The following is a 27,651-nucleotide window of genomic DNA, read 5'->3' as shown; positions in this document are numbered from 1 at the left end:
TGTAGTTCCTGAACATGTGGATTTTCATGTTTCCTACCCTTTGCTTTTACGTACTATCTCTACCTGTTTCTCAGCCTGTGTCTTCGGACTCTCAGCACCACGCCAAGAGACCACACACAACGTCCTCCTTGCTAAGTCCAGTAGAAGCTCTGCAGGTGTCAGCCCACTGTACTGTTTAGCTGCACGTGACTTGGCACCTTTGCTCTCCTGCTATCTGGGAACCTCTCTGGCCACTCTTTCTCAGGCTCCTCTGTGGACTCTTCTCTGGCTCTCTGTTCACTGTCAGCTGCTTCTGTGGCTGAAGTGCAGGCGGAGGGCCTGGCAGTGTGTCTCTGCCCCCACCTGCCTGCATTCCTTTCCCGGAGTCTTCTGAGACACCAAGTGGCTTTTGAATCAGGCCAGTTCTGTTTCTCTTCATCGCTGCCACCATCAAGTACCATAAAGGCTTCCACACTTCTTTCTCTGTCTTTGTCTTTGATCTTCCCTTTCGCTGGAACCCCTACCAGTCAAATTCAATCTCTGCTTTGTGGTGTAGAATCTGTTAAAACCCAAACCTGATAATGTTATTTTGGAGCTTGAAACAGTTCCTAGCTTCTCATTTCTTTAGGATAAAACTTCAGCCTCTTAATCACATGCTTCCCCAACCTCACCAGGCCCTCTTTACCGTCTCCAGGCAGGCTTTCTTCCCCTTGTTTCCAGATGTTTATAGAACGTAGTGTTTCTGCCTGGAACACTTGTCTCCATGAACGTTCTGCAGACCCTACAACTAGACCCCTCTCTTATTTGTGGCTAAGTCCAAGCAGTGCAGTTGCGAGAGATTCCAGGAAACTTTAGGGACCGCCCACCCCCCCAATTGGAGAGAGGTGACTCCCCTTATTGCACCTTTAGCAACCTGCTCCTCCCTTGTGATGGACATTGTCAGATCATACTGTAATTGCTCCCTGGCATGTGTCCCCTCCCGACTGTGGGAACAATGACGGTGAGTTTCGTGCCAACCTATTCACCATCGTAGCCCCTAGAACTAGTGGCCCCTTGCCTCCAGAGGTATTTTTATAAGTTGTCATTAAATCATAGATACTGTAAATGTATGCTTGACTTTCAGTTCAGAAGAAGAAGACGAAAGAGAATGGCAAGAAAGAATGAGTCAAAAACAAGCATTACAGGTACTTACGTAATTTGTGAATTCGGAATATATTCTGTTATTTGAAATGAATGACATGAAAATGAATAATGAGGTCGTATGAATTTATGGAAGTTCCTGATAAAAATAGACACATGCCTTCTTCATTGTGTGTGTGTGTATATTCGTGTGTGCGTGTGTACGTATGTACAAACACACAGGCAGCTGTGCACATTTGTATGGCATTTATCATCATGCATGTCTGGGTATCCAAAATAGGCCATCTTTCTTTTACAACCAATCAACTAAACAATAAACGGGTATAAATAGTAATACGTACTTCTATAAAAATATAGAAAACATACCACCCATAAATAACTTCAAGTAACATTTTGATATATATTAGCCCATTCTCCTGCCCCTCTCCTTATGGTTGAATGTCCGTGTGCGTATTTGGGTATGTGTGTGCATGTCAGGTGTACATGTGTGCATATATATGTAAATGTATGTCTGTGCTGATGTTCCAGTTCTCCATTGCTGTGTAACTTGGAGGCGTGAATTCAGTTGTTTGTTATCATCTTCTTGCTGTTCTGGGGGTTGCTGAGCTCAGTGAGGCAGTCCTGTCTGCACGGCTTCCGTGTAAATGCAGGCTGACCATAGCTGGGGCTGGAGTCCCCTCCAAGGCTTCCTTACTCACATGTCTGGTGGTTGACACTGGCTGTCAGTCAGGACACCTGCCTGTGGCTCCTCCGTGTGGCCTGGGCTCGCTCACAGCATGGCCCTGTGTTTCAGGGGCAGGCATCCTGAGAGCAGATGCCTGCCGGGACCTGTGGCCTTTTCTCGTCAGCTTCGGACATAGCGCGGCCTCCCTTGCTACGCATTCTGTCTGTGAGAAGCTGGTCAGTGAGGCCAGCCCTTAGTTAAGGGGCGGGAATTAGATGAAAAGAGGTGTCAGAGAACCTGTGGTCATGTTTTAAAACCACCACCACACTTATTTTAATGAATGACATTTTTACAAATTGAGGTTGTACTGTAATATACAAGTTTTTGGAGTTTTTTTTCAAGTTTCTTGAATAGTGGATAACATTCTTTGATTCCCAAGTTAACTGGTTTTTGTATGTTCCTATTATTTTGGTGCATCTGGAGAAAGACTTTTGAGCTACAACCTCAGGCTCCTTCAACTTGTGGAGGTTCTGCATTATTAATACAGCAAATGAGAGCAGTCTTGGTGAAGACCATGAATATTGTGGTCAGAAAGACCTGCATTTAAGTCCAGGCTCTCCTGTGCACTAGCTATGTGATCTTAGACAAATTAACTTCTCCAGGGCTTTATTTCCCATCCCCCCCCTTTTTTCTGTGAAACAAAAATGATAATGATGCCTTCCTCAGAGGGCTGATGGGAACATTAAGGTGTTCCCTCCGTATGGGGAAAGCAAGGGGTGTTCTGAGCATGACTGGCCTGTCCTAAGTGCTGGCTGGTTGGCACATGCACAAACAACATACCGACCTACAGGAAAGCAAATTCTGTTATTTTATTTTCTTTACTAATGAAGAGTCTTAAAGTACTTTTGGTAATCAGTTAAATTTAGAAAAGTTTTATACTTTTTCATGCCTGTGAATTTCTCACTTGTCTTCACTTCTGATTATAGGTTAAGAGCAAAACAAAATTAATCTAATTAAGGGAATTACAGATATTGTTCAAATTCATAAGGCTCATCCCTGCCTTAGGGCCCTTGTCCTTGCTGTTCCTGCCGCCTGGGATGTCCTGATCAGTCTCGTTGGTGTCTTTCAAGTCCCTGCTCACACGTCATTTTTTAATGAGGTCTTCTCTGTCTATCAAATAAATGTTTTCTCTCTTCCTGTTCTAATCAACTCTCTTATCAGATTAACCAGCTTTATTTTCTTGTTCATTTATTTATTTATTTGGTTATTCTGTCTTACTCTACCCCTAAGAGTAGGGACCTTGTCTGGCATGATCTGCACAGTACCCTAGCACCTAGAACAGTGCCTGGCACATTAGGGGGGGTCTGGTAAGTATTTTTTCTTCAGAGTGAATCAGTGAGTGAACGGCTACATTCCCCAATCTGCCTATTCACTGATACCTATTGCAGAGTTATGTACAACTGTGTTTAGTCTGTTGCAGATTTTGTAGAACTATTTATCATAAGTGCAATCATAAGTGCAATAAATATCAGGGTAAATAGAATTAAGTGTACAAAATGTAAACTTCATGTAAAAAATGAACTTTTACTCTTTACAGGAAGAGTTCTTTCATAATCCTCATGCCATAGATATTGAATCTGAAGAGTTCAGCAGCCTGCCTCTTGAAATAAAGCATGAAATCCTGACTGATATGAAAGAATTTACCAAGCGAAGACGAACCTTATTTGAAGCAATGCCAGAGGTGAAATATACAACAGCATATTAATGCTTAGAATGCTTAGAGCGTCAGCAAAATTTTTTATTAGAAAAAAGAGGAAATTGATAAGTATTACTTATATAGTATCTGTTTCCAGTAAACAGCATTTGTGTCTCAGAGAGTCTGTGAAGCATCATGTATTTACAAGTTTGAACTTACACATATTTCTTCAAAGAAACCTTTTGACTTTCCACTTAAGACCGGGTGTTGGGATGCCTGGGTGGCTCATTTAGTTAAGGTTCTGACGCTTGATTTCAGCTCGGGTCATGATCTCGGGGTCATGGGATCGAGCCCCTGCATCGGGCTCCATGCTCAGCACGGAATCTGCTTGAGATTCTTTCTCTCCCTCTCACTCTCCCCTTATGTGTGCTCTCTCTCTCTCTAAAATAAATAAGTCTATAAAAAATGAAATAAAAAACACCAGGTCTTATCTCCTGGTTCTCTCCTGTGTTCTCATAACACCCTATAATGTCTCTTTATGGTTCTTAGCATCCAAATGTGCCTGTTTTGTCACTTCTGTATTTTCAGCCCCTAGGTCAGTATCTTTCACATAGTAAGTGCTCAGCGTATGCTTAGTGGTTCAATTCTTAGGTTAGTTCATAAAAGTTATTTTAACCCATAATATGCATTGTCTGTAGAATACTAATAGTAATACAGAATCTAATCTAACTTGATATCCCAGGTGTCTCTTCTTTGGCTGCAGGCCTAGAAATGCACTTGGACCTTCCCCTTCCCTCTTCCTCTTTCTAGACAGTGGTAATAGGAAATTCAGTGGTGAATTCTTCAACTTGGAGCATCTTCTGGTGGTTCTACAGCCACAGACCCTTGGAGCAGGTGGTGCGCGGAGTTGGGGTCAGGCTTGTCTCCCGACCCTGGCACACCATTAATCACTCCTGCTTTTAGTGGGCGAATGAACTTTGTCTTCCTTTCTGCTGCTACCGCCTATTATTCCTCACATCATTCTCTAACTCACTGTTAGGACAGAGGATACATTTTGCAGTAGCATTGTTCCTAATGAGTGGATGTAGTGGTTTTTTTTCTATAAACTTTTGGACATTTCTTAAATTGATACCAAAATATGAAAGAGGCAGGCAGGCAGGTCCTATTTCTTTCTCTGTCAGTCCTTTGGTTTTTCCACAAACAGTGTGAACATAGGAAAATGCTAAGGTACACTGAAATGATATACGAAGGACAGAAGTAAATTTGTTTTCATTTCAGGGGAAAAAATCCAGGCTTAGCCTGTGTATCAAGCACTTTATTTCTTGCGTGTGAAAGGATCTCTGGCTGGCTTTTGAGGAAATGGAATTTGGGTTATGTAAACAACATTGGGAAGGCATGGGAAGAAGGGAGATGGTCCCTAATGATTTGTTCCCTTTTGTTCTTTCCCCATCACCGTGGAGCCTGGGATCGGTAGATGGTAGGGTAGAGGGTAGTGTGGCTCAGCAGCCCATGGGACCTGTAATTCTGATAGGGAAGAGAGGGTCTGAGTCATCCAGGGTGGACCTCTGTATCATCTGTACATTGGGCAAATGCAATATTGAGAATAGTAATGATGGTAAGTAATAACATAATAGCAATAGAAGCAGTGTAGCGTTGGCAACCTGTTTTTGATCCCACATCTAACACTCACTAGCCTTGCAACTCTAGGGAGGTTACTGAACCTGTTTGTCTCAGCTTCTTCATTTGTAGACTGGAGATAATGACCTAGGTCTCATGGGGTGGTTGATAATAAAATGGGATGATACACATGAAAGCTCCTAGAAGAATGCCTTCACAGAAAATGCTTTATAAATGTTAACTATTATCATTAATAACTGTGATTGCCATGAATTATTAGGTGTCTTTTATGGGTCAGGGACTGTGCTAGGCACTTTACTTGCATATTTTTTTAAAGATTTATTTATTTATTAGAGAGCATGCACGAGAGAGCATGAGTAGGGTAAGGGGCAGAGGGAGAGAATCCTCAAGTAGACTCCCCCTCCCTGCCGAGTGTGGAGCCTGTCTAGATTTCACAAACCATGAGATTATGACCTGAGCCGAAACCAAGAGTTGGACGCTCAGCCGACTAAGCCGCCAGGTGCCCCACTTTACTTGCATATTTACTTGCATTCCAGAAGGTTATCTATTTATTAAGCCATAATCAAAATGTCACAGTGCTTGGCATGCATTACTGCTTAATAAATGTTTTTTGAATAAACGATTAAGGCATAAACGGTATCCATGATTTCTTTTGCCTAAATCTTTTTGTTTTAAAGATTATTTTTTAATAAGGCAGTTACAGTTTTTTTCCTAGTATTCAAATTTTACTGTTATAATATGAAAATGTCACCAATGGAAAAAATCAGTTGCTCTTTGTCCCTTTGTGGGGAAAAGGATGGAAGTGTGGGAATATTATCTGTATTTAATACAAAAAAATAATTTTATTTATTTTATTTTAGGAGTCTAATGACTTTTCACAGTATCAGCTCAAAGGCTTGCTTAAAAAAAACTACCTAAACCAACACATAGAAAATGTCCAAAAGGAAATGAATCAGCAACAGTCAGGACAAATCCAAAGGCAATATGAAGATGAAGGGGGCTTTTTGAAGGAGGTAGAGTCAAGGAGAGTGGTCTCTGAAGATACTTCACATTACATCTTAATAAGAGGTATTCGGTACCATCACTTACCTGATGATTAAAAACCAAAAATATGTTATGTCTCTGAATTCTAGGAACTACCACCCTACTTATGTAATAATAAATATATGTAGCTATTAATGAATACCTTCTATTGTACCAACCCTCTTTGTTTTTATTTATTTAAAATTTATTTATTTATTTACTCAGTATAATTAACATACAGTGTTATATATTAGTTTCAGGTTTACAATATAATGATTCAACAGTTCTGTACGTTACTCAGTGCTCATGTACAAACCCACTTTAAAATTAAATAACAAATTAACTCTTAGTGCTGTTTAAATGAAAATTTATAACTTCATTCATGAGAACCAGTATTCTTTTATTCATCTTACTAGAAGCATATTGTCTCACTGTACAACTATATAATGAGAAATGTTTTAATTTTTCTTAAGGTATTCAAGCTAAGAAAGTTGCAGAGGTGGGTTTAGAGGCTCTTCCTTCTTCCAGCGAAATGCACAGCAGGTCTTTTGACATGAAGTCATCTCCGTGTGAGAAACTGAAGCCAGAGAAAGAGCCTGCTGCTGCCCCTCCTTCTCCAAGAACTTCCCTGGCCATGCAGGCTGCCATGCTGGGAAGCAGCTCAGAAGAGGGGTGGGAGAGCGAGACTCAAAAGCAGTCTGATGTGAAGAATGCACCTGTGTCACCGCTTACTCTCTTAGCCATTCAGAAGGTTCTTGATGATGATGAAGACATGGAAGCACATGCTGGAAATGACGTGCAGGCAGGAGGGTCAGGAGTGAAAACACTGCTTGAGAACAGTTGCCATGAAGAAGTTGTTGGAGGCCTGACAGAAGGAGACGGAGAAGGAATGCTGTTGCCATCAGGACCCCATCTAACTCGTGTGAACTCTGCACATGAAACCAGCCCTGACAGTGACAGGAGGCTGGCAGACTCTGCTCATTTGTCCCGTCCCGTCTTCTGTCCAGGCAGCGAATCTGGTGTTTCAAAAGAAGAAATGTCACTTATGCATGTGGTGAGTGAAGCCTTTCAGACAAACGATGAGTCTACGGTTGAGGGTAGAAAAGACCCAGTTCCTTCAGAAAGCACAGTGGTGATGCACAGCGATGCACCTGGACTCCAGAGTGGGACACAACGGACACTAGTACCTTCGATGAGTTCACGCTCTGTATCAAGAAATGAAATATACACCAAAGAGCCTGGGCTGCAAGACCTTTGTCCATCAGGCCCCAAATATGATTCCTCTGTTCTTTCAAGTGATGATGAAGCAGAAGGTGAAAAAAATCCCGTTTCTGAAATCATGGACACTGTCAGTTGGCAAGAAATGAGTAATACACAAAGTGTCCCTGCAGAGGCAATAAGTAACTTGGAAAATGCAGTATCCTTTAATTCTAAAGAGCACGAGAATTTCCTGAAAACCATCCAAGAACATGAGACAGTGGAATCTGCAGACCAGGACTTAATTTCAGTTCCAAAGGCCATGGAGCCAATGGAAGTGGACTCTGAAGAAAGTGAATCTGATGGTAGGTGCTTGTGCTCTTCCAGATATACACAACTGTAGGGTTTTACATCTCCAGGAACGGAGAGATCCTGCAGTGTAGTCTAGTTCCCACTTTTGTTCCGATGATGAACGAGGACCCCAAAAAGGTGAAATGACTCTCCCAAGGACACACAGCTGGTTCTTTTTTGTTGTTGTTTTTAAAAGGAGGGAGTACCAGTTGGAAGAGGTAGAAGTGAGTCTTTTAGGTTTTTTTAACTTTTTGTTTTGAAATAATTATAAACTTAATAAAGTTGAAAGAATATTACAGAACATTCTGGTTCCTTCACCCAGTACCTCAATGGCTAGCATTTAACCACATTTGCTTTATCATATCTCTTTATATATGTTTATATACATATACATGTTTACTATATATCTACATCTATACAGACTTCTATGTGGTCGATCCTCATTATTCACAGATTTCTTATTTGTGACATTGCCTGCTTACTAAAATTTATTTGTAACCCCAGAATCAATACTCAGCGGTAATATCTTTGTGGTCACTCATGGACCTGAGTAAAGTGGCTAGAAGTTTGAATTGCCATACCACTCCCAGCTGAGGTTGAACAAGGTGTCACTCCGCCTTCATGTTGCAGCTCTCCCACAGAGGTGACCAGAAGGTGAATATGGGAGAGAGCAGCACAGCTGTAGATCAAGAAGCTCTGGTTCGGGTTAGTTGGATGGGGTTTGAATCCCAATTCCAGCACCTGTTAGTGGGGCAGCCTCAGGCAAGTCCCTTAACACTCCCAAACCTCATTTTCTCTTTCGTAAGATAAAGAAATTAGAATTTGCCAAGATGGGTTGTTTTTAGGATTTACGATTTTAAATATATTTACTCTATGAACAAGGATGTATTCGTGGATTAAGTGTTTACGGTGACTTTATAGAACATACTGTTGTGAATAACAAGAATTGATTGTACACACACACAAGCTAACTTTTCCTGGTGTCTGCTGAGTTTCTCCATTCCTTTTTTTTTTTTTAATTTTATTTTATTATGTTATGTTAATCACCATACATTACATGATTAGTTTTTGCTGTAGTGTTCCATGATTCATTGTTTGCGTATAACACCCAGTGCTCCATGCAATACGTGCCCTCTTTAATGCCCATCACCGGGCTAACCCATCCCCCCACCCCCTGTTTCTCCATTCTAAAGTTAACTGTTTCTCCTTTGTAATTAGTATTTTATGGAAAGGCTGTGTAAAGTAATTTTTTGGAAAGGCTGTCTATGTAAAGGCTGTTGTTCCTGAACAAATCTTTGCTCACTTATTTCAGCATTCATTGATGATTTTTACCTAAATAAATGGTTACTATGATGGCTGCCAAATGGCAGTTTTCTAGTTCTAGTTTACATCCTTTTCTAAGGAAGATCTTTCCCTCTTCCCCATTTACTGTTTTTTTAATATCCGTGTGGACTCAAGAGTTTATCTGCTTTATTTAGTGATTTATGATGCTGTTGTACTTTATGGTTGGAGTCGTCCTGGCTTTGGCCAGTGGGGGCCCCCTTCAGGCTGGCTTCTGTGACTTTTGACACTTCCCTCTTATAGTTTGAGCATTTCTTTACTTTCTGATCAAGACATTCCAGATTTATCTTATACTTTCCCTGCCCTGCCCTGTCCCTGGATCCAGCCAGTTCACAGAGAGTCCTCGGTCTCTCTGGTAATAGAGCATGATGTTTAGAAACCAAGATCTGGACCCTGAGTGTGCTCACTGGTACTGGAGTGGGCATTGCTTCAGGCCCCCTCAGGGACAGAGCCAGGGAGTATATTTATGTATACACACACAAGCATGTGCACACACGCATCTGTATTTATTTCTCTACAAATAAATACATATTTCTATATAAATGTATATTTTCATGTATAAAAATCTGAGTTCATTCTGATACCTGCATTCCAATCCAACATCACAGATTTCATTTTAGCTTCCACTTTTGTTGTAATTTCCCTTTCTAAGAGTGATAAACCTTACTCCCATTGTCCTTAATATATTGACTTATTCTCTCTTAATTTGTTTTTTTGTTTTTTGTTTTTTTTAAAGATTTTATTTATTTATTTGACAGAGAGAGAGACGGCAAGAGAGGGAACACAAGCAAGGGGAGTGGGAGAGGGAGAAGCAGGCTTCCCACCGAGCAGGGAGCCTGATGCAGGGCTCGATCCCAGGACCCTGGGATCATGACCTGAGCTGAAGGCCGACGCTTAATGACTGAGCCACCCAGGCGCCCCTGCTTATTCTCTCTTAATTTGTAACCATCTCCTGGTCCCATTGGTGTTTTCCTTGGTCCTGGCTGTCTCCTTGGCCCCAGTCCCCACTCTGAGGTCTCCAGCCCACTCTGTCCTGATTGCATCCTGAAATCCATCCCCCTCCACCTGAAGCAAAAGAAGGGAATCACATTTCTTTTTAAAGAAAAGAAAAGACACAGGAGAGGAGGGAAGGAAGGTGGAAGAGAAGAGCTATTTCTCCTGAGTACTTTTCCAGGATTCTTTCCACTAATTCACAGCTTTATTCTTTGCTATGTCCATAGTGAAATGAGAACATATAACAACCTACATGATATTTGACATCCTCTGATAATTCTCCTTTAACTTAGCATATTTGTATAAAGCTTATATACAAATCTTTGAAAGCCTGGTTCCTAATTTCAAAGGTAGTGCCAGTTTATCTAATGGAAAAGGCTTATTTTGAAGTTAGGCATTTTTTATTATTAAATTTATTTAATAGTAATATGTTAGCCTTACATGTTTTCTAGTAAATTCAGATCATTTCAGGGTAAAACATTTTTCAGGATACTTTGGAATGCTCTCGATGACTTTGGGATAATTCTAATGTTTCACTTGTAAATAAAGTGACCTTGTTATTTTGGTACAGGAAGTTTCATCGAAGTACAGAGTATAAATAGTAATGATGAACTTCAGGCTGAGTTACATGAAGCTTCTAAATCTCCCTCCAGACAAGATGAAGAAGAACTGATAGGAACTAAGAAGGAAGAAGCCACTGGTGACTCTGAGGGCCTCCTAAGACCCAACTCTGGAAGTGAGGCTTCAGACACTGAGCCACATGAAGAAGCTGAAAAAGATGCAGACCGTTCACTCAATGAATGGCAAGATATTAATTTGGTAATAATATGACATCGAGTTTTAACTTACGGCTAAGAAAGAGCCAAGTTAAATTGCTTTTGAGCTTTAAGGAGTTACTGGATGAACATTTATCAGCTATTTGCATGCTTTTTTTTTTTCTTAACTATTTTTTTGTAGTTCTGGGGATTGGGAAATCTAAGATCAAGGTGCAGGCTAATTTGGTTCCTGGTGAGAGCTCTCAGGCTTGCAGATGGCTGCCTTCTTGCCATGTACTCATGTGGTGGGGAGAGAGGGGGGTGGGGTGGGGTGGGGGAGGGAGAGGGTAGGGAGGGAAGGAGATATCTTTCTTTTATAAGGCTACAGTCCTATCAAATTAGGGCCCCACCCTTATGACCTCATTTAACCTTAATTACCTCCTTTTTTTTTTTTTTAAAGATTTTGTTTATTTATTTGACAGAGACATAGTGAGAGAGGGAACACAAGCAGGGGGAGTGGGAGAGGGAGAAGCAGGTTTCCCACGGAGCAGGGAGCCCGATGCGGGGCTCGATCCCAGGACCCTGGGATCATGACCTGAGCCAAAGGCAGACGCTAAACGACTGAGCCACCCAGGCGCCAGCAACCTTAATTACCTCCTAAAGACACCATCTCCAGATGCAATCACATTTGGGGTTAGGACTTTAACAATGAATTTTGGGGGAACACAATTCAGTCCACAGCAAGAACCACATACAATAACACCTAAAAGCATAAAACACTTACATGTAGAGCTTACAACGTATGTGAAAGATAGGTATTTCAAACTACAAAACACTGATGACAGAAATCAGGGAAGACCTAAATAGATGTGGTTTTGGATGGGAAGACCCAATATTATTAAGATACCAGTTCTCCCCAAGCTGATCCATAGATTCATAGAATTCCAATAAAAACCCAATGATGGATATTAACAAGCTGATTCTAAGATTTATATGGAAAAGCAAGGAAGCTAGAGTAGTCAAAACAATTTCGAAAAAGAAAAAATTTGGAGGACTTTTACTACCTGATATCAAGATTTACTATGAAGCTATAGTAATCAGGAGAGTATGATATGGGCTAAAGGATAGATACATAGATCACTAGAACAAAATAGAGTCCTGCAACAGAAGCAAACAACAGTAATCAAGACAGGTTGCTCTTGGCATAAAGATATACAAATAGATCAATAGAACATAATATAGAAAGTACAGAAATGGATCCATGCATATATGGAGAACAAGTTTTCAACAATGCTACAAAGGCAGTTGGATGGAGAAAGAGTCTTTGCACTGGTGCTAGGAAAAAAAAAAACAACTTTGGTGCCGTGTGTGATACACCAAAATCAACTCAAAACATCACAAATTGTAGTTTTATAGTAACCCTTGAAAGAAGGCGGTGCGAGTGTGAATCTTCCAGCTTTGTTTTTTTCAAAGTTGTTTCACTTTTATAAATACTGTGCTTTTCCATATGAATTTTAGAATTAGCCTCTCAATTTACATGAAAAATGCCTAAGGTTTTGATGAGATCGTATTGAATATACAGATCGATTTTGGGGGGAATTAAATCTTAGCAACATTCTATCTTCTGATCTGTGGTTAAAGGATATATCTTGATTTATTCAGATATGTCTGAATTTTTAAAATGTTCTCAGCAGTGTTTTGCAGTTTTCAGTGTACAAATCTTACACATCCTTTGTCAGATTTATCTCCAATTATTTCATATTTTTGAGGGTATAGTAATTGACATTTTATTTTTTACAATTCATAGCTTTTAGTGTAATTCACAGTTATATAACTATCACAATTTTAGAACATTTCCATCACCCCAAAAAGAAGCCCTGTACCCATTAGCTGTCACTCCCTGTCCCTTCCTCTCCACCTCTGGGACCACTCATCTACTTCCTGTCTCTATGGAGTTGTCTTTTCTGGACATTGCATATAAATGGGATCATACAACCTGTGGTCTTTTGTTTCTGGCTCCTTTCATTTAGCAGAATGTTTTCAAGGTCCGTCCATGTTGTAGCATGTGTTAGTACTCTTTATTGCCAAATAGTATTCCATCGTATGGATATGAACCACATTTTATTCATTTATCATTTGATGGACATTTGGGTTGTTTACACTTTTTGGATATTATGAATAATGCTGCTGTTAACATCTATGTACAGGTTTTTGTGGGGATGGACATATATCTTCATTTCTCTCAGGTGTACACCTAGGAATAGAACTGCTTGGTCACAGGTAGCTGTGTTTAACCTTTTGAGGCCCCATCAGACTGTTTTCCAAAGTGGCTGCACCATTCCCACCAAGAGTGTATAAGGATTCCAGGTTTTCCACATTCTCATTAACACTTACTAATACTGTCCTTTTGATTCTAGTCACCCTAGTGGGTGGGAAGTGGTTTCTCACACTGTGGGTTTTTTTTTTTTAAGATTTTATTTATGAGAGAGAGTGAGAGAGCGAGCACAAGCAGGAGGAGTGGGAGAGGGAGAAGCAGACTCCCGGCTGAGCAGGGAGCCTGATGCGGGGCTTGATCCCAGGACCCTGGGATCATGACCTGAGCTGAAGGCAGACGCTTAATGGACTGTGGCACCCAGGTGCCCCTCACTCTGTGTTTTTTAAAAATTCAATTTGTTTAAACTAAAACATGGGTGATTTAGTGAGGGAACTCTAAAGATATTACAGACCTGCTCAGAAATCCAAGTGGGAAACTTCATAAGGAGGAATGCTTATTTGGAAATTTAGTCAGACTAAATGCAGTCTTTTTGTAACAAATGAGCTTAATTGGATCATTAATATAATTATCTACAGATGGAATTATTTTGCAGGAGGAACTGGAAACTCTGGAGAGCAGCCTGTTAGCACAGCAGAATTCGTTGAAAGCACAAAAACAGCAGCAAGAACGGATTGCTGCTACCGTGACGGGGCAGATGTTCCTGGAAAGCCAGGTAGGTGTACAAGCCAGGCCTCCTTTAGCAATTCCTACTGCTGGTTTCACTTAATCCGATTCCCCAGGCGGATGCCTTCAGTGAAATGTGTGCGCACTGCTCGCATTTCTGGTCAAGGCCGGGGCCCGCATTCCCCGGGGGTCACGGCGTGTCTCTCGCTCTCCAGGAACTTCTTCGCCTGTTTGGCATTCCCTACATTGAGGCTCCCATGGAAGCAGAGGCGCAGTGCGCCATCCTGGATCTGACTGATCAGACTTCTGGAACAATCACTGATGATAGTGATATTTGGCTCTTTGGGGCACGACATGTCTATAAAAACTTCTTTAATAAGAACAAGTTTGTAGAGTATTACCAGTATGTGGACTTTCACAACCAACTTGGTAAGACTTCAGAGTGTGAGTACTCTTTGAGATTTACCTTTAGAATTCGTATTATGAATTTTTTCCTTTCCAAGGAACTAGTTTGATGTATTAACTAGGAAATGGTAGGTCTCTTCAAGTTTTCATGTAAGTGATCTTTTGCTTCTAGAGAGGAATAGGAGTTTTAAACTAGAGTTAAGAAATTAAAACCCTAGTAATGTTTAGGCATTTTCTGCAGTTTTAATTACCTGACCTGCTTACACTTTGACCGGTTATCCGAGATCTCTGGAGTAAACCAAAGGTGGCAGAGAAGGGAGGCAGTGAGCTCCATGGCCCTGCGTTAGTGTTTCTGGCAGTGATTCTTCATTTTTCCATTCATCTAACAAATACACATCGAGTGATTCCTGTATGCCAATTTTTGTTCTTGGCGGTGGGGAAACTGGAGAATACAAGTCTAGTAGGAGAAACGATAATAAACATAATCCATGTAGAAAAACAAAGCTGTGGAAGAGGAGAGGGTGACCTGCAGTCACAGGAAGAGCATGTGCTGTTGTATATGGAGCTGTGGTCAGGAAAGGCTTTACTAATAGGTCACTTTTGGGCTAGGGCCTAAAGAAAAGGGGTAGTGAGTTGTGGTACATACCTTAGGGATGAGCACGTCAGACAAAGGGCCTAGAGAGTGTAAAGGCCCGGAGGCAGAATCTTGCTTGGTGTGTTCTAATAAAAATTTAAAAAATATAAAATGTTTTTACTTTTATAGGATTAGACCGGAACAAATTAATAAATTTGGCCTATTTGCTTGGAAGTGATTATACAGAAGGAATACCAACTGTAGGTTGTGTTACAGCCATGGAAATTCTCAATGAATTCCCTGGACATGGCCTGGAACCTCTCCTAAAATTCTCGTAAGTTCTTTCTTAATTTCTTTAATTAAAACGTTTATGTAAATGTCTGATTTAGGGTGCCTGGGTGGCCCAGTTGGTTAAGCATCTGACTCTTGGTTTTGGCTCAGGTCATGGCCTCGGGTTTGTGGGATCAAGTCCACGTTGGGCTTTGCGCTCAGCGCTCAGTGCTCAGCATGGAGTCTGCTTGGGATTCTCTTCTCCCTCTGCTCCTCTACCCTGCACAGGCATGCACATGCTCTCTATTGCTCTCTCTCTTTCTCTTGCTCTCTTTCTCTCAAATAAATAAGTCTTAAAAAAAAAAAACCCAGTTTAACAAACAAAACTATTATTTGCATCATGAACTGTCACAAATCACCGGAATTGACTGGGTTACCAAATTTGTTTTGCCTTTCTAGACTTCAATGAAATCAGAGACAATTTTTTTAGAGGTACCAGGCTTATCCTAGATCAAGGTGCTACATAGCCAGGTCTGTGGGATTCCATAGGCAAGTAGAAATTCCCATTTCATTCATTCAGATATGATTGAGTGGTTGCTCTTGTGTCAGACGCCCTGCTAGGCTGGGGTAGGAAAGTTGACTAAGCTGTAGGCTGCGCTCTCAAGGAGCTCCACACTCTTGGGGGGGACAGAAGCAAACATGTCCCTGTACTTCCTTGTGTTAAGTGTTCTGAAAGAGGAGCCAGAGTGACATGGACATACAATGTTGAGAACTGTACCTCGGGCCCTGCTGCCCCGTTTCTTGCTGTGTGTATTCTGATGTGTTTAGTGATGGTGGTGCATTCCCCCCAGAACCCACCATTGTGCTGCCCATGGGGTACACTTCCATTATGGAGTTTCTGGGACAGTAGTATTTAGGAGGATGTCCATGAAAGGAGTTCTTTCTTTTTTTCTTTTTTTTTTTTTTAAAGATTTTATTTATTTATTTGAGACAGAGAGAATGAGAGAGAGCGCATGAGAGAGGGGAGGGTCAGAGGGAGAAGCAGACTCCCTGCCGAGCAGGAAGCCCGATGCGGGACTCGATCCAGGGACTCCAGGATCATGACCTGAGCCGAAGGCAGTCGCTTAACCGACTGAGCCACCCAGGCGCCCGAAAGGAGTTCTTTCTTAAGGTTGGTCCTCGATGGCATTTAAAAAAGTTGGACTATAAGTCACATACCATAAATTTCACAGTTCAGCCGTTTTTAATCTATTCACAAGGTTGTGATGGCATTTTCTAACCACCAACTTGTCATGAGATACTATTTGGTAGGAGTTGATTTAATGGTTCTTTGGAGTTCTTTCCAGTTGTATCTCCTGGTGTCTGAAAAATTCTCAGATGTTCTGGTCTAAGAATCAGTGATTCTTAATCAGTGATTAAAATTAAAACTTAAATGCAGAAGTCGGTTTTTTTTTTTTTTTAAAGATTTTATTTATTTATTTGACAGAGAGAGACACAGTGAGAGAGGGAACACAAGCAGGGGGAGTGGGAGAGGGAGAAGCAGGCTTCCCGCGGAGCAGGGAGCCTGATGTGGGGCTCGATCCCAGGACCCTGGGACCATGACCTGAGCCGAAGGCAGACGCTTAACGACTGAGCCACCCAGGCGCCCCCAGAAGTCGTTTTAATGTTTGCCCTTCTCTAGCTGTAGCATATGTACCAGTGTATTTATTTTATGCTTTCTTGGTATCTCTCCTCATGATTTTCATATTATTGAGGAAATAATATACTGGCAATAAGTTACTGGGTAGCTCGTAGATCATGGTATTTAAATAACTTGAAAAACTACAAACAACTTTACTGTACAAATAGTAATAGAAAAATTATGAAATATGAATTAAAAAGATGGTTATAGTTAACATTTTGGTTTATATAATTTTAGACTTTGTGCAGTATACTCAGACATTATGTATATATATATACACATCTGTACTCATACAAGTGTGTGTTGTTTCTTTTTATGTTACCTATAACTCATTTGGTGATAGAACAAGGCATTCTGTCAACAATGTATAGATGAGTAACAGTTTTTAATGACTCCATAGTAGTCTTCTGATGTATTGTGATTAATCACATGCTTATTGTTATTTCTTTTTTTTAAAAGTCTGATCAAACATGATTGAATGCCTTCAGAGACGTATTGTTGGGTTCTTATCTGATTATTATAGGATAAGTAAAAATGGTATTTAGATTTTTAATTTGGTATCCTGAAATTTTTTGTTTGTTGAAAATTTGCATTTCTGATAGAGTGAATGCCTATTTATGCCTTATTTATTTTCTCTCGTTAGTTGAGTGGTTTACATTTTAGCCATTTCTGTCTGGTTGTCCAGCTGGTGGCTGGCAGAGAGGAGCAGCCAGAGCTGTGCCTGGCTCGGGAACATGAAGACAGATGCAGTTAGAGAGCCAGGGGAGAGGTGGAAGGCAGTGAAATTGAGTGTTGCCTTGCTTTCTTTTCCGCTTTCCCTTCCCCTAACCAGACTCCGGCTCGTCACCCCCCTTTAAGGTGGAGCTACTCCGGGCCTGCCCACTGAATTCAGCCCAGCTGTGTTTGGTTAGGCCTGCACAGTACCCTCTTCTGTGGAGCCTTCATTGTGAATTGGCTACCAACATTTAAATTAGGGGAGATTTCACAGAACGTTTTGGGTTCTCTTGCGGGGAAATGAGATCTGAACACACTGGGCCCAAATGCCCAGATGTCCCTGGAAGAGCAGGGACAGAGAATGGCAGTCACCCCCACCGACCTGGCCCGGGCACAGATCCTTCCGTCCTAGCACGGTCACTCCCACTCCCTGCCGTGTCCTCCACAGCTCAGCTGACTGGCAGATGCCATCTTTCATCTTTATGGCAGTGCCCGGCCCTCCTGCTCTAAGGAGGGGGAAATTCTCTCAGTGGGATGAATGCTCGCTCGGTATGTTGTGCTGATCATCCTCGCTGACAATCCTGATTGCTTATCTCAAAGATGGAAATTCAAAAGAGAGTAGACGAGAATTATAGGTGTTCTCTTAGTGCACTCCTGGAAACGGTATTGTAAAACTGATGAAGACAGATCTTAGTTCCTTTTTGCCTTTTGATGCTGTAGTGAAGACTGCAGTTAGTCTTTTGTAGTGCTAGGAGGCACTCCTGCGTTGGTGAAATGAGGCACTGGCTGAGAGCAGATCTGAGTCCGTGTCCTACCCGGCAAGGATGGGAAGCAGTGCAACACGACAGAGTGTGTGTGTGTTTTTTTTTTTAACGTTTCATTGAATGTGTAGATTGGTGAGGGTTTTCTTTGCTTTTAACTTTATGCTATTCATTCTTCCTAACTGTATAAATTTTTCCGGTTGTCTCTTGCCGCGTTGTAAAATACTTTAAACCTCAGTGGCTTCCAGCAGTCATTGATTTTTGCCCATGGATCTGCAGTTTGGTGAGGCTGCGTGGGTATGTCTGTTGGGCTCCATGTGTGTCAGGGGGCAACTCAGCTGGGCTAGAGTATCCGCTGGTGAGGGAGCCACGTGTCTGGCCAGTGGTGCTGACGTCAGCCAGGAGCTCAGCCAGAACTGTGGGCTGGGGCCTTGGACCCCCTCCATCTGGACTCCCTCCATCTGGACCCCCTCCATGTGGATCCCCTCCATCTGGAGCTCCCTCACACAGCATGTCAGCTGCTTCCGAGGCAGATATTTTAAGGGTCCACATGTGGAAACAGCAGGCTCTGAAGACCTAGTACAGCATCCCTTCCTCCGTCACAGAGCCCACCCGGCTCCAGGGAGGGGACATAGGCCCCACTTCTGGATGGGAGGAGAAGCAAAGAATGTGGGGCTGTCTTTAACTTGCCATAGTAATTTCCGATCACAATGGAAAAACTGAAAAAGGAATAAAATATAAAGAAGAAAATGAACATCTGTATCCTTGCTTAGAACATTGCCTAACACAGTAAAATAATAGTTGTCATTGCTTTTATTATTTTAAATTGCCTTGTATATGTTTTCTTTCTTCACATATATGCATTTTCTCCAAAATTGAGGTTCTACTTTCTGTAGAGTCCTGTTCTGCATTTTTAAGATGTAACATGTTCTTGGCATTTTTACATATTATTAAATATTCTTGGGTCTATTATTGTAGTTGATTTGAAGTAAATGATACAGATATATGACCTCCTTTCTTGCTGAGAAAGAGTCCCAGAGAAGTTGTGGGCCCCGACGGGCGATTCTCGGTTCTGACCGCACCAGTGCCCCCTGTGCAGTTTTGAGTGCTTGGGGTCGGTTTCTTCCTCTGTGGGGTGATGACAGTGGTAGGTAGGATTGTGCTCGGGTGATGATCGGCGTGTATGACAGCTGACACGGTGTGCCAGGCGCAGAGTAAGCTTGCAGTCAGTGTTTGCCATGGTTACTCTGTGGCTCATGGAATTTGTTCTGGGGCTTGAGTTTACATCTTCTAAGCATAGCCCTTTATCTGCAGTGCATCCACTATAATGTCATGAAATCTTGTCTCCTTTGCCTTGTAGAGAGTGGTGGCATGAAGCTCAAAAAAATAAGAAGATAAGACCTAACCCATATGATACCAAAGTGAAAAAAAAATTGCGCAAGCTGCAGCTCACACCTGGCTTTCCCAACCCAGCTGTTGCAGACGCTTACCTCAAACCTGTGGTGGATGACTCCAGGGGGTCGTTTCTGTGGGGGAAGCCGGATCTGGACAAAATTAGAGAGTATCCTTTTACTCCTTCAAACCTAAAGGAGCACTGAGCCAAATATATGTTTTCATTTGAATTGTAGGGAACACTTGGATCAGCTTTTTCTTAATACTTTAAGATGCTCCTTTTTCTCTCTCCTTAGGTTTTTTTGTTTTTGTTTTTTTGGTGGTAAAATATACATAACAAAATTTATCATCTTAACACTTGAAGTGTACCATTCAGTGGCATTAAATACATTCATATTGTTGGGCAACAATCACCAGTCACCACATCCATCCCCATTCTTTTCATCTGAAAAGAACTGAAGCTCTAGACCCATTAACAACAACTCCCCATCTCCTCCCTTCGGGCCCTGGCGACCACAAGTCTACTTTTTGTCTCCAGGGTTTTGAGGACTTGAGTACCTCATACAAGTGGAATCATTCAGTATTGGTCCTTTTGTGTCTGGCTTATTTCACTGAGCACAGTATCCTCAAGGCTCATCCATGCTGTACCACGTGTCAGAATGTCCTTTCTTTTTAAGGCTGAATAATATTCCGTTGTGTAGATATGCCCCATTTTGCTTATCCATTCATCTGTTGGTGGATACTTGGGTTGCTTACATGTTTTAGCTATTATGAATAATCTCTTTAGAGTGAAGAGGATCTTTATTTGAAATAGGTAGTGATAAACATGCATAGGTACAACCACATAATTATTATTTATTCTGAAAGAATAGAAAAGATGATTAGTTTTATTATTTATATGTTCCTTTTTACATATTTAAGTCATCATTTGGATAGATGCTTAAATATTTGCAATAGTATTAGTCTAACTACAGTTTTTTTCTCTCAAAGAAATATGTATGATATCTGAAACTTGTTTTTATTCTAGGTTAACCTTTTCTCAGAGTAACGAGTCTTTGATGTCCTAAAATGAGAGTTGGGTATGTTTTATCTTAGAGGACTTTGAACAGGAGACATGCCACATGATTATGTTGTAGTAGTTTGTTTTGTCATTCTGTTCTCCTACCACTTTATTCTTTATAAATATGAAAATCTTTAGAGATACGGGGAATGGAATTACAGGTGAGTTCTTTGCACCTTTTTATTTATCATTTGTTTAAATATCTTTAAAAACATGTAGAAGCCTTAACTGCCTGCATATTTTGTCAGCGTTATTTTGGGTGGAACAGGATGAAGACGGATGAGTCTCTGTTTCCAGTATTAAAGCAACTGAACGCCCAGCAGGTAATCAGCGCAGCTCTTTTCCTAACTTCAGGGTGAGGAGTGAACTAAGAAAGGCTGCCAGTCGCAGCTATTAAAGACCCATTACTCTTTTATTTTAGAGCATGTAACATACATTTTAAAAATATTACACTTTAGATAAGAGAACAGAAGAAAACAGAAAAAGGGAAAACTGCACTTTGTCTTCATTTCTCAATTTCACTCTTAGGGCTGGACTTCCGTGTCAGTGCGTGTTCATTCTGACTTTGAAAAAACCAGGCTAATAATGGATTGCGTACTGAGATGTTTATGCTTGAATATTTTAGTTTTTCAGAGCTATTTTCATTTAAAAAAAGTCTGGGAAGTGTCCAGTCCAAAGCAAATCCTGATCATTGAATTCTCTTCGAGTACGAGTGCTCCTTCATTCTGTAAATGAGTCATCATCACTATGGCATGTTGGCAGGAGAGATTTTTGAGATGAGGACTTTGTATGGCTCTCAGTTCTCCCGTGGGGTGGGTGTAGGTAATCGGGTCTCGCTGTATCTGTGAGTATATTCCCACCCATACCGAAGATTGTTCCACCCCAGGAACAGCCTCCAAAATATATGTACAGGTAAACCACTTAGTAGAAGTGAGACTATATCCTAGAAAGTACACATATTTAAATCTATTGTCATTAGGTTTGGTTAATTTAGAAAAACATAAACTGAGGTGGATGGCCTTTCTGAAAAACGTCTCCTTTGCTTATGTGATGACTTTCTGTAATGGAGCCATTGTATGCCGACAGCCAAGGAAAGTGTGTCGGCTTTGTGATGATTACTCCTTAATTTCAGGTACATTGTGTTGTAATATGTTTCTTCCTTTACATTATAGAAGTTAATATAAATTTATTTCCCCCAAATTAGAAAAAAGTGGATTAAAATGATCCATTATTTACTTTCTCTGACACAGATATTAACATACAGGTTTATTTTCTTTTATTCTCCCCCCCTCCTTTGCACATATATTTATCATACATAAATGCAATTTGATCTATATAACTCCCCCTCGTACTTACTAACATAAGATTTTTTTCTGTATATTGCATGGTTTTCATAATGTCAAACGACCAGATTACATTGCATCAAAGAGATTTCACTTAACGGGTTCAGCGCACTTAGTGGAACCTTGATTTTCAGGTTTTCATAAATAATGCTGTGTTGAACATTAGGCATAAAACTTTCTCCACATGCAACTATTATTTTAAAAATGTCTTGCTAAATGTGGATTTGCTAAACAAAGAGCATGACCATTTCCCAGTATGCAGTGTGGTTGCCCCTCAACGAACCGCACAATGACCATGTTTTGAAGAGAAGGGAGGAGTGGAATTTAGACACAGACCCCACGAAACTGTGCTTCTCCAAAAGAAGTTGGCGTATTTGGCTACTGAAAAACACCTGACTCTCTTTGAGTGCCTGGGAAGGGGGTTCTTATTGGAGATGCGGACGGAGGGCTTGGGTGACAGGTGGTGAGTAATGCTTGTTCAAGTGTGATCTAGAAAATCAAATTTACTCTCAGTAAATCCTGGGGTAGAGATTGGGCTTTTGAGAGGTAAGGAAGGCACCTTCCCTGAAAGAGTCATTCAAAGCCAGTGACCAAGGTGGAGCTCTTTTCTTTTTTTTTTTTAAAGATTTTATTTATTAATTTGACAGAGAGAGAGTGAGCGAGAGCAGGAACACAAGCAGGGGGAGTGGGAGAGGGAGAAGCAGGCTTCCGGCCGAGCAGGGAGCCCGATGCGGGGCTCGATCCCAGGACCCTGGGGTCATGACCTGAGCCGAAGGCAGATGCTTAACGACTGAGCCACCCAGGCACCCAAGGTGGAGCTCTTTGATTTGCTTCAGAAAGTTGACTGACTCGCCTGATTTTTTTTTTTTTTATCATTTCATTTCATTTTTTTAGACGCAGCTCCGAATTGATTCTTTCTTTAGATTAGCTCAACAGGAGAGACAAGATGCTAAGGGTATTAGGAGCCAGAGACTGAACAGAGCTGTGACTTGTATGCTGAGAAAAGAGAGAGAAGCCACAGCCAGCGAAATAGAAGCAGTGTCGGTTGCCATGGAGAACGACTTTGAGTTCCCTGATAAGGCAGAAGGAAACACCCAGAAGAGAAGCCTAGCAAGTAAATGGAAAGAGTCATCAAGCCTGAAAAGAAAGAGGCTTTCTGATTCTAAGCGAGAGAGTAACTGTGGCGGGTTTTTTGGGGGGGCCTGCCTCTCGCCGTCATCTGGGACCTCTTCGGGTGAGGACGCCGAGTGTGTGTCTTCAGTGACGGCGCAGCAGGAGAGAGCAGCCCCGGAGTCACCCGCCAGCCGCCCGGCTTTGCAGAGCGCAGGGACCCCAGCTCCCGCCAGCGAGCAGGGCGCGACCAGCAGCAGCTCTAGTGATGATGAGGGACGGGGGCCTACGCCGGTGCTGGTGACCGCCGGATCTGTGTTTGGGAGGAGAAGGGGGAAACGGGGCGGTCCAAGAGGAAGGAGGAGAAAAACCCAATTAATTTAAGCGCGTTTGTTCTCCCTCATCAGGCACAACTTAACATTTCGTAATGAATTTGTTGTGAGGAAATAATACAATTAAAAGTATTTGCACAATTTTTGTATTGTGTTTTTTTTTAATATGGATGCTGACATTTATTTTTCTGACATGTTACACTTCTCTAGTGTTTTACACGTCATTGACTATTTCCTTGCATTTGCAGTCTTTGCTCATGTTTCTATTATCATACATCTGATGCTTTCCTACAGCATTACAAAAGGGAGAAAGGATTTTTTTTTTTTTAAAGATTTTATTTATTTATTTGACAGAGAGACACAGCGAGAGAGGGAACACAGTCAGGGGGAGTGGGAGAGGGAGAAGCAGGCTTCCCGTGGAGCATGGAGCCCGATGTGGGGGCTCGATCCCAGGACCCTGAGATCATGACCTGAGCCAAAGGCAGACGCGTAACGACTGAGCCACCCAGGCGCCTGGGAGGAAGGATTTCTGTTGATCAGTAGTCACTGTCAATCAGCATTCTCTTTGACTTTCCGACCCAGATGAGAAGGAATATATCTGTATTTCTTAATTCCATAATAGCGGCCGTTTCCCACACCTATGTGAAGTCCTGTCCCCCCACCCCCAACTGCTTCCCATTTTTCCTCAGGGTCCACTTAAAGCAAGAGGGAACCTCACTGCTACAACATACTTTGAAGAGTATGTCTGCTGCAATTATAGCAAGATAATTAGGAAACCTAGATGGGGTGCGTGATTTCCCCTGTGAGCATTAACCAAATATGGAACCTCTGTACTGTGATGTTTGTCTTTTAAAATACTTTGGTTGTCACGAGCTGTTCTGTGTAAATGGCTGTGGGGGCTCAGGGCTGTGGTTGAACCGGTGTAGGCGGGCCTCCGTTAAGAGCGGCTTCCAGGGGTTGGTTATCGTTAACAGAGACGTTCCTTCTGAGTGGCCTAGCCTAGGTTAGTTTATTATTGCTCGGCCGCTGCTCTCACAACAGCGGCTCCCTGAGTTCTGATTGCTTACAGTTGTGAACAGTCTGAGGCGGGCATCGTCCATTACCTGGAGCCTGGGTTCTTTGGCCTTCAGAGGTACTGTCTACCCAAGTCTGTCTCTTTTCTGACATTTTGGTATTTCTGTCTTTACTGATTTTCTTCCCTCCGCCTTCAAATAATTGAAAATCTTTACCCCAATGAATACTAAATACAGATAACTTTCAACAGCCTTGTACTGACTACTGGACGCTTTTTTTAAGGCTTTCATTTATATTTACTTTTCTGCCCTACTTCTCAGATAGTTGGTCTACAGCTGCGCTTTTCCTTGCTTTTTATTTATTCTTTCCTAATTGGATATATCTCCTCTGATTCTTCCACTCTTCTCCAGCAGCTTTCTTCTAGAGTCGACAATGACTTCCATGTAAATAAACTCAGATCTTTGTTTAATGCGTCTTCTCTCTGGAGGTATTTGAAGCAGAACACTTTTCTTGAGAGGATGGAGTAGGGAGACATTAACTTTTTCACATTATTCTCATTTCTCAAAGCTACTTATAATTGGGAGTTTTCTGCATATTTTCATATTCTCATTTCTCAAAGCTACTTATAATTGGGAGTTTTCTGCATATATGTAAGTAGTACTTTTGTTAAAATTTAATTTTGTTGCCTTTCATAGATAATTTACGTTTGTTTTGCACTACACTAGTTGGGGTGAAGGCTAAGCTGCTGTAGCAAAGAGATCTTCATATACAATGGCCTACACAAGCTGGATCATTATTTATCTCCTCCTCAACAGGCTGGCCAATCTGAGCTGGTTAGGTGGCTGTCCACCGTGAGGTCATTCAGGGTCCCAGGTTCAGCCATCTCCTAGGCTGCTGTCTTGCTTGAATGGTCTTGGTCACTGCTATATCTGCATTTCAACCTGCTGGAAGAGGAAAGAACCAAAGCCCTGGCAAAAAAAAAAAATGACTTTTTTTTTTTTTTTTAAGATTTTATTTATTTATTTGACAGAGACAGAGACAGCGAGAGCAGGAACACAGCAGGGGGAGTGGGAGAGGGAGAAGCAGGCTTCCTGTTGAGCCGGGAGCCCGATGTGGGGCTCGATCCCAGGACTCTGGGATCATGACCTGAGCTGAAGGCAGACGCTTAACGACTGAGCCACCCAGGCGCCCCCACAATGTCATTTGTTAAAAATCACTTATTCTGTTGAATTGAATCGACTATCCAGTATTCTTCAGAAATACTCAGAAATGTAATCTCTACCTGGACTATGTACCCAGGAAAAGGAAAAATGGATATACAGCTTATGCTGCAAATATGATATTTATAGAACATTTTGGTATTTATCCTTTTTTTCTGTAAATCCTCTGACCAAGGCATATCCTTTTACAAGTGAAGAAACAAGCTTGGAGATACTTACCATCTTTACCAAATTCACCCATCCAGTAGGAAAGTGTGACCTGAACCCAAATCTTTCTTTTTCCCCCAAATTTAATTTGAAATTCAGGGTGCAATTTTACCTATAAAATAGGTTGCCTGTTTAAAACCAGCAGCAGCAAAGCAAATTTATCACTATTCAAAGTGAGTTGGTATACATGAGTGTAATGTAGGATGATGACCATCATATATACACTTTTTCTATAAAATTATCTTTCAGCTTACTAATCTTTTCGTCAGCTTTCTCTACTGTTGCTGTTAAACTCATCTGTTGAGTTCTTTATTTCATGTATTGTACTTTCAGTTCTATTTTCTTGACTAATTTTTATAGATTCTAGTTCTTTGGTGTAATTCTTGTCATCTATTCTTTGAATATCTTCATCACAGTTACTTTAAAGTCTGTGTTAAACAATTCCAATATCTGGGTTACCTGTGGGCTTGTTTCTGTTGTCTGTTTCTTGGTATGATTAGTAAACTCAGAGTGAATGCTGGACATTGTGTATAAAGAATTGTAGATGTTGTGGATCTTCCTCTGCAGAGGATTCCGGAAGGTACTCTGGCAGGCAGCAGAGGGAAGATCACCTGACTATAAGCAGGACCGAGTGGATTCAAGCCTGGCTTGCAGTCTTTATAAGACTCCATCTTCCAGTTTCTCCCCATTACTAAAAAAGTAGTTTTTCGGGGGTACCAACTGACACCGGGGGTGTTTCTTATTGTGCGATTTACTCTGCTTTCAGCTACTCTTTGCTTGGAAAATTAGCCTTTTGCCCTAACATCTTATTGAGTAAGTGCCTTGAGTGAAGAGTCAGTGCTGAGTGTGGGGTTTATTTCTCTTGCTTCCTGGGATCTTGGGCTCCCAATTCCTGGCTGCCTTGTCAGCTCCAAACACTATTCTTTGTCTTCCCAATTCTGTGCGATCACGTGAAGCTCTCCTGGCATCCTTCCTTGCCTTCCCTTTGGCTTCTCAGCCTCTTTATTATCAATAATCAGCAAAAACATGGAATTCTTGGCTACCTTGGCAGCTCTCTCCTGACCACGTGTGTGTGTGTGTGTGTGTGTGTAATCTGCTTTTCTAGTTCTCGGAAGCAGAGGTGTGCTATAAGCTACTTACAGGTGGAGGCAGAGGTCTCTATGTACTTTTCAAACAGTTCAGTGTAACTGAAATAATCATTGTCATCATGTCAGTTTAAATGATCTATTTAGGGATTCTGCCTCTTAAGAAATCTGGCACTGAGGTTTCATGATCTTTTAAATAACTCCTTGAAAAAGACAGGTAATTTTTATTCACCAAATGATTATTCTTGTTTTAAAGAAAGCCAAAAAAGAGGATGTCCCCTGCCCAGAATTAACTGCCTATAAATAATAGTTTTCATTGTTTAGGATTTTGCAATTTGCAGAATTTTTTTTTTTTTTTTTTACCTACCATATTCCTCTCACAGATATATAGAGTACCTTTTATATCCCTGTTTTATAGATGAGGAAGCCAAGAAACACATTAAGTAAATACCTCAAATCCCAAGCAAATTTAAAATTAGGCTCCCTTGGGCGCCTGGGTGGCTCAGTTGGTTGAGCGACTGCCTTCGGCTCAGGCCATGATCCTGGAGTCCCGGGATCGAGTCCCACATCGGGCTCCCTGCTGAGCAGGGAATCTGCTTCTCCCTCTGACCCTCCCCCCTTTCATGTGCTCTCTCTCTCATTCTCTCTCTCAAATAAATAAATAAAATCTTTAAAAAAAAATAAAATAAAATTAGGCTCCCAGACTGCTAGTCCCATCCAATACATTCACGTGACCTCAAGCCAACTTTGTATAAAGTATTTCTTAGA

At 41.4% G+C, this 27,651-nt stretch overlaps 1 protein-coding gene across 2 annotated transcripts in view; it reads left to right on the top strand.

The window, feature by feature from the left end:
* The window catches only part of BIVM (basic, immunoglobulin-like variable motif containing), an 80,666-nt gene extending 57,168 nt beyond the window's left edge, over positions 1–23,498 (top strand). For both annotated transcript variants that reach the window (XM_045869686.3, XM_045869684.2), the window contains 11 exons: positions 1,103–1,163; positions 3,381–3,524; positions 5,978–6,185; positions 6,614–7,702; positions 10,594–10,841; positions 13,645–13,764; positions 13,931–14,144; positions 14,884–15,028; positions 19,481–19,681; positions 20,811–20,895; positions 22,810–23,498. In XM_045869686.3, the coding sequence (XP_045725642.1) occupies positions 1,103–1,163; positions 3,381–3,524; positions 5,978–6,185; positions 6,614–7,702; positions 10,594–10,841; positions 13,645–13,764; positions 13,931–14,144; positions 14,884–15,028; positions 19,481–19,681; positions 20,811–20,895; positions 22,810–23,409 (3,115 nt within the window). In that variant the 3' untranslated portion in view covers positions 23,410–23,498. The remainder of the gene's footprint in view (positions 1–1,102; positions 1,164–3,380; positions 3,525–5,977; positions 6,186–6,613; positions 7,703–10,593; positions 10,842–13,644; positions 13,765–13,930; positions 14,145–14,883; positions 15,029–19,480; positions 19,682–20,810; positions 20,896–22,809) is intronic.
* The last annotated feature ends 4,153 nt before the right edge of the window (positions 23,499–27,651 follow it).

The sequence above is a fragment of the Mirounga angustirostris genome, unplaced genomic scaffold, assembly GCF_029215605.1.
Source record: "Mirounga angustirostris isolate CCGP_5_RB_7025 unplaced genomic scaffold, mMirAng1.0.hap1 SCAF_3, whole genome shotgun sequence".
NCBI classification, from domain to species: domain Eukaryota; kingdom Metazoa; phylum Chordata; class Mammalia; order Carnivora; family Phocidae; genus Mirounga; species Mirounga angustirostris.
The sequence above is the reverse complement of the archived record's forward strand: the minus strand, read 5'-3'. Positions and strand labels throughout refer to the sequence as shown.